General features: G+C 41.0%; 1 protein-coding gene across 1 annotated transcript in view; it reads left to right on the top strand.

Annotated features, from left to right (window-relative positions):
• Nucleotides 1-322: 322 nt before the first annotated feature.
• Nucleotides 323-7,081, top strand: part of LOC108675938 (echinoderm microtubule-associated protein-like 2) — a gene marked incomplete at its 3' end in the record, with an annotated part of 11,849 nt that continues 5,090 nt past the window's right edge. Inside the window, exons 1-5 of the mRNA XM_047884686.1 lie at nt 323-353; nt 598-670; nt 1,274-1,411; nt 2,837-2,909; nt 5,442-5,495. Of these exons, the coding sequence (XP_047740642.1) occupies nt 323-353; nt 598-670; nt 1,274-1,411; nt 2,837-2,909; nt 5,442-5,495 (369 nt within the window). The remainder of the gene's footprint in view (nt 354-597; nt 671-1,273; nt 1,412-2,836; nt 2,910-5,441; nt 5,496-7,081) is intronic.

The following is a 7,081-nucleotide window of genomic DNA, read 5'->3' as shown; positions in this document are numbered from 1 at the left end:
CGATCATAACATGATACACAAAGACCTTTGTATGAATATGTCCCCCCCACAGACGGCAGAACGGGGGGTCCCTACACAACCTGGCCGCCCCCCGCCTCACCTACTCCGGCACCCCCACCCTACCCAAGCAGGGGTGAGTGTAGTGGTTTCCTCTCCCCTTGTGCCTATCACTGTTCCCCATTTACTTATCATTGTTCCCCACTTACTTACAAATATATAGTTATCAATTTACGTATGATTATTTCCTATTTGCATATTATTGTTATCATCCTGTCTATCATTGTTCCCTTCTCATTTAGTATAGTATCTTCTGCATTCAAGAATGGGCCTGGATAAGCCTATTGCCAATTCTTGTAATTTTCTTGACTAGTTCACAGATCTAAAAGACTGGCCTTTTGATCAAATCTTTTCAACGGACGGTAGGTTTGAAATCGTTTCTAGACTTTCAGTTGTTCCTTAGGGTACTAGGCTGTTATTCCCAAATAAAAATTGAGAGTGGAGCACCTATGTTTTTATGGTGGCTATCGGCGGACCCCATAGGTGGAGCTTATATGATTTATACAGTGAATTAAGGGTCTGTCTCTTATACACATCTAGATGTGTATAAGAGACAGACCCCCACCCCCGCGCCCTCTGCACACCTCCTCCTAGACTGGGTCTATGGCTACAGGTGAGGGGTCCATGGCTACTTCTAAATTGTTGAAGTCATAGAAAATTATCGGTATGACAAGATCGTATCAGCGTGGCCTTGGGCGTTCACTTGGTCGGCAGCGCGACGAGCGGTCGTGTCAGACGCACGACCTCAGTGAGCTGCTGGCCTTCATGCAGGCATGTCGGTGCTGCTCCCTGCAGCATCTCATTTATCTTTTGTTGTCGTCATTCATAGTTAAGCGTTTTTCTTTATTGAAAATCGCAAAATAATTTTAACAGAGTTAGGGTATGATGTCAAACTAATGAAAAATGAGAACAATGTTTTAGAAAAGGTGACAAAAATTTAAATAATTTCGAGAGCTTATACTGCGTACTTTAACTTTAATCTACTTTGATTGTTTCAAGTTATTTATGTGGTTTTGATTACATGAAACTTTTTTTTTTCATACCTTCACGTATGTCGTATAAATTTCATTACTGTCACACGTTAGTCGTTACAAGGATCGCATTCTCACATTCATAAAATGTTGCCATAAACTTATTACTATTTATTGTTGAATGATTCATCGACAACCTCTTGACCAAGTCCTTACATGAAATCCCCTCGTTGCCGCCCCTGCAGAGGGCGCGACTGCCGCAACAACCTGCAGCAGCTGCCCACGGGTGAACTCGTGTACTTCGTGGCGGCGGTGGCGGTGCTCTACAATGTGGCGGACAACCAACAGCGCCACTACCTCGGCCACACCGACGACATCAAGTGGTGCGTGTAGAGTGTTGTGCAACTGCAGTATATAGCTGTAGCGTGTAGCTGTAGCGCCACTACCTCGGTCAAACTGACGACATCAAGTGGTGCGTGTAGCTGAAGCGTGTACTTGTAGATTGTGTCTGTTGCGTTAAGCTTATGTCACATGCATCCACATCGTGGATTTGCGGACGATACGAGAGTGCTGATGAGGACCACAGACGTCCTAGGCTGCGAGAGATAACATGATGACTTGTCGAAAATCTACGACTGAGTCCTAGTGAATAATATGAAAAAATAAACGGCCGGCACCAAGTTCGACGTAATGAGATACCGAGTCGGCACAGAGGCCGGAATGCCACATCGCTACTTGGCATCGGACGGCACAGAAATTGAAGAGAAGCAACTAGTTCGAGATCTCGGAGTACGTGTTGATGAGTAACGAAGCTACGTCTGATGACCACATCGAGGAAATAGTTGCGCGATGCAGACAACGGATGTGGTGGATCTGGCGGACATTCCGAACAAGAGAAGCAGCGCCAATGATTACACTCTTCAGGGCGATCATGCTCCCCAATCTTGAGTACTGCTGCCAGCTTTGGGCTCCACTCAAGATCAACGCGGTTCGGCAAATGGAGACAGTCTAACGGACTTTCACGTTTAACATCAGCGGTATGAGGGAGCGGATCTGAACTCCTGGGGCAGGCTGGAGCGCCTTGGGACTGAACTCACTGGATAGGAGAAGACAGAGGTATATACATCGTACTGTATACCTGGAAGACGATAACCGGACTGGCTCCCAACTTTAAAATTGAGACTTTCGATCAAGATAGTGACATATTTCAACGAAAGGAGGGGATACTGAGCAGGATACCCCCATTTAACAACCGCACTGCGACCAGAGATCAGACTCTTCAGGAGAGATCTCTTTCCGTAGCACGACCGAGGCTGTTCAACGTCTTGCCAAATTCTCTGAGAGGAGCTGAGTTCACCCTTGCCACCTTGCTACACTGGAAAGACGATTGGATGTTCTTCTGAGTACGATCCCGGATTATCCTGTTATATCACACTATACCCTCTGAAAATTCCAAGCAAAAGCATTTTGCATCAGCTGGTAAAAATTACGGCAGATGCACCGTGGTCACCTTGAACGTTCCCTCCGGGACCTGAGGGCGGGACGCCCTGCCAATAGACGGCTTGAAGACGAAGGTGGTGCATCAGCATGACCACGGACGAGAATATCCTGAACTTGACTTGAAATTTATAGCTATATCGTGTATTTGTGGAAAGTAACGAGTCAAGTGCCAAATCTTCTGTTAAACTTGGTGAACTTTTTCCCTGCAACTCAAGTTGTACGTATAAGTCTCACCGAAAAATCCCAAGTTCTCAGTCCAAGATCGCAGCCAAAAGTAGCTTTAATAAATGTATGTTTTGTTTGCCCAGCCTTGCGGTTCACCCCAACCGGGTTATCGTCGCAACCGGACAGACGGCTGGCAACAACCGCACCGACACGCGGGTGAGTCCGGCGCTTCCCCCATCTCGTCCCCCAACTCGGGGGATATTTATTTATTTATTTATTTATTTATTTATTCATCTTCTTGATTATTATTTTATCTAGTCATTATTTATTATTTATTAAGTTATGAATCTATTTATTTATGAATTCATTGTTCACTTATTTAATTACTTATTTATTTATTTATCGATTCATCTATTTAGTTATTCAAATACGTTTACCTACATTTAGTCATTAACTTATTCATTTCTATTTATAAATACTTAAGAATTATTAGTGGGCAAGAGGGTGAACAAGAAATTGATGATGGGTTTTGTGGTGTGGGGTTTGGTGTGGGGAGGTTCTTAATTGTAGCAGGTTTTATGTGGGGGAACTTGAGGTTCATTTCCATCAACTGAGTCGTGCTGTGGGCGAGATAGTCGGTCTCTTTTTGCACAATGACCCGTTCATTGATCTGAGTGTATTCTGTCTGCTGTGGCTGGATGTGGTTACTTACAGTAATGTCAACACTCGGAATAATGAAGAGGTCACATTATCCAAATTCTTACACACTTTCTGTACGCACGAATGATAGGCTTTTTTACCTGCCCAAACAGTTTGAGGGAAAACCTACTAATGGGCAAAGAGTGCATCGCTATTTGGACACATCCTCACTAATTTCTCTGTTTGTAAGATTTTTTTGCATATACAGAAGTTAGACAAAATAAGGGAAACACATGAGAAATCCATGAAATATATTTTAGTTTGGTGTAGGTCCACCTTTTGCGGCAATTACAGACTCAATTCTACGAGGTATTTATTCATACGAATTGTGAATTGTTTCCAAACGAATTTTGACCCATTCTTCAGTTAAAACTTTGCCGAGCTCTTCTAAAAACGATGGCGGCCGGAATGGACTTCTGACATTTCTCTAAAATCGACCCTAAATGCTCAATAATATTCAAGTCTGGGGATTGTGGTGGTCAAATGAGACACTCAACTTCATTAGAATGTTCCTCGTGCCATTTTTTAACAATTCCAGCTGTATGGATCGGGGCATTATCATCTTAAATGATGGTGTTAATTTTTCCCCTCCGGAAACAGTGCTTGAACGAACTTGGTCCTGCAAAATTCCTAGATAGTCACGGCTTTTGATTCTTCCATGAAGAGAAATCATTAATAATACTCTGGATTACCAAGAAATAGCACCCCAGATCATCACACATCCCCCGCCATGTTTTACGGTTGGGAGGAGGCAGTCAGGACTAAATGACTCTTTTGGCTGTCTCCAAACTTGAACTCAGCCATAGGTTGGAAATAAAGTAAAAAATGATTCGTCAGAAAAAATCACGTTTTTCCACTACTCGAAGGACCAATTATGGAGGTTTTTACACAACTCTAAACACTTCGAAGCATTTTTTATTTGATACCAGAGATTTTGTAATTGCAGCTCTTCCATAGAATCCAGATCTGTGCAGCTCTCGGCGGACAGCTTTATGGAAATTGGGTGTTGTAGGTGTCATTTAGGTCTGCAGTAATTGTAACAGCCGCGGTCTTTCGATTGTCTCTCACAATTCGATTTAGATACTGACGGTCTCTCTCAGACAACTTCGACTTACAGCCAGACCTGTGCTTTGCTGAGGACGTTTTTCCTTCTCTTTCAAAAGCAATCATTACTTTTGAGATAGTACCTCTAGAAACGGCAAGCATTCGGGTAGTTTCTATCACACTAGCACCTGCCGTACGAGCGCCAACAATTTGACCACTTTTAAAGCCAGAGAGGTTTGCCAATTGTTAGTTATTGGTTAGGTTGTAACAAAAAATTGTACTACAAATATCTGTGCAAGGATAAAATATCAATTAGCAGCAACAATAATACATAAAAATGCGTCACATTTTCATGGTTTATAACATGGTCTTCTAAAGTTACGATATAAAAATGTCAGATGTTTCCCTTATTTTTTCCAACCTCGTGGCATTGTTCAGTTATCAGGTAATATATTATAATGTTGATGTAATATATTTAATATTACTATATCAAATTTATATAGGAGTAATACTATAATAATACTTCTGTTACGAGAGCCTATTAGTGAGAATAAATTGTATATTATGAAACAATTAACCAGCGACACTTACTATTAATCAATGTATGCCTCACATTTACGTTCATTATCAGTTCAAATGAATGGAGTATGTTTCAGGAATAAGATTTTAATTAATGAATAATGAATGAGGTTTCATGTATATCTGATATAAGCTGAATTATTTTCTTCACTGTGGCGTCTTGTGGCATTCATTATTCGGTGCGTGCAATGTTGTGATGACTTGTATACTGCACACACTGTACGTAATGAGGGGTGATACTGTACACACTGTACGTAATGAAGGGAGATACTGTACACACTGTACGTAATGAAGGGAGATACTGTACACACTGTACGTAATGAAGGGTGATACTGTACACACTGTACGTAATGAAGGGTGATACTGTACACACTGTACGTAATGAAGGGTGATACTGTACACACTGTACGAAATTACTGTACACAGTCATGGCGACTCAACGCTCCCATCGACCTCTCTCACCCGTCTGCTCAGACTTGGGTATGTACTGTATACTGTATACTGTCCTGTGTGCCGTCCTGTGTACTGTTCTATGTACTCCTCACTGTTCACTGTATACTGTCCTTTCTACCCCTCACTGGCCTGTGTACCACTCACTGTCCTGTATACTGTCCTGTGTACCCCTCACTGGCCTGTATACTGTCCTGTGTACAATTCACCGGCCTGTATACTGTCCTGTGTACCTCTCACTGGCCTGTATACTGTCCTGTGTACCTCTCACTGGCCTATATACTGTCCTGTGTACAATTCACCGGCCTGTATACTGTCCTGTGTACCTCTCACTGGCCTGTATACTGTCCTGTGTACCTCTCACTGGCCTGTGTTTTTTCACTTCTTAAAGCGCATGCACGCTGTTGCTGTTACCATCTCCGAATTATCTTTATCTTTTTTACTAGTCTAACTAATCGTCATAATCGTTAATTATCATTATCTCTGTTACTAGTCTAACTAATCGTCATAATCGTTAATTATCTTTATCTCTGTTACAAGTCTAACTAATCGTCATAATCGTTAATTATCTTTATCTCCGTTACTAGTCTAACTAATCGCCATAATCTTTAATTATATTTATCTCTGTTACTAGTCTAACTAATCTTCATAATCGTCAATGTTCTGTCAACTGATAAGGCTCGAATTAATCAATAATCACACTAAGTATTATAGTTCATACATTTCAGTCTCCCCATAGTCTGACATAACCCATAGGTAACAAATATCACTATTGACACATAAACCCCTCGTGTTTAAATTAAATAATAATTTAATTTGTATTAGATGGATAAATTTGTTTCATGTTGAATGCGCATTGAATAAACAATAATAAACACGTTGTTTGAATTTGCTAATTTTATCTATTTCCTGTCATGCTTTGTAGTTATACGAGGTTTGCTTGCACGTAAATGTTTGCTTGCTTTAGTGTAAATATAAGGTCATCGTTATTAATTAACAATATTTCGAGAGAGAACTATCAAGTAAATTCGTGCATTTTTTCGTTGCATTTTTTGTTATCAGCTTGTCTTTTATAAATCAATATCTTGACTGCCTCACCTCTGTTCAGAATATTTTATTTTCAATGGGAATTATTCATCTAATTATAATGCTTGCAGAAGAAAATCTTTATTTATGCCTTTTCCAAATTATCTTTGCTTAGCTGAGATGTAAAACAAAGCGAAGATGTGTTGTGTGTCATACATCAGTGGCCACACAACACTGATATATGCCACACAACACTGATATATGCCACACAAGACTGACATATGCCACACAACACTGATATATGCCACGCAACACTGATATATGCCACACAACACTGATGCTGTCTCTTATACACATCTAGATGTGTATAAGAGACAGCTGTACACACTGTACGTAATGAAGGGTGATACTGTACACACTGTACGTAATGAAGGGGGATACTGTACACACTGTACGTAATGAAGGGTGATACTGTACACACTGTACGTAATGAAGGGAGATACTGTACACACTGTACGTAATGAAGGGTGATACTGTACACACTGTACGTAATGAAGGGTGATACTGTACACACTGTACGTAATGAAGGG

Source organism: Hyalella azteca, unplaced genomic scaffold (genome assembly GCF_000764305.2).
Source record: "Hyalella azteca isolate HAZT.00-mixed unplaced genomic scaffold, Hazt_2.0.2 contig1960, whole genome shotgun sequence".
Classification (NCBI taxonomy): Eukaryota; Metazoa; Arthropoda; class Malacostraca; order Amphipoda; family Hyalellidae; genus Hyalella; species Hyalella azteca.
The sequence above is the reverse complement of the archived record's forward strand: the minus strand, read 5'-3'. Positions and strand labels throughout refer to the sequence as shown.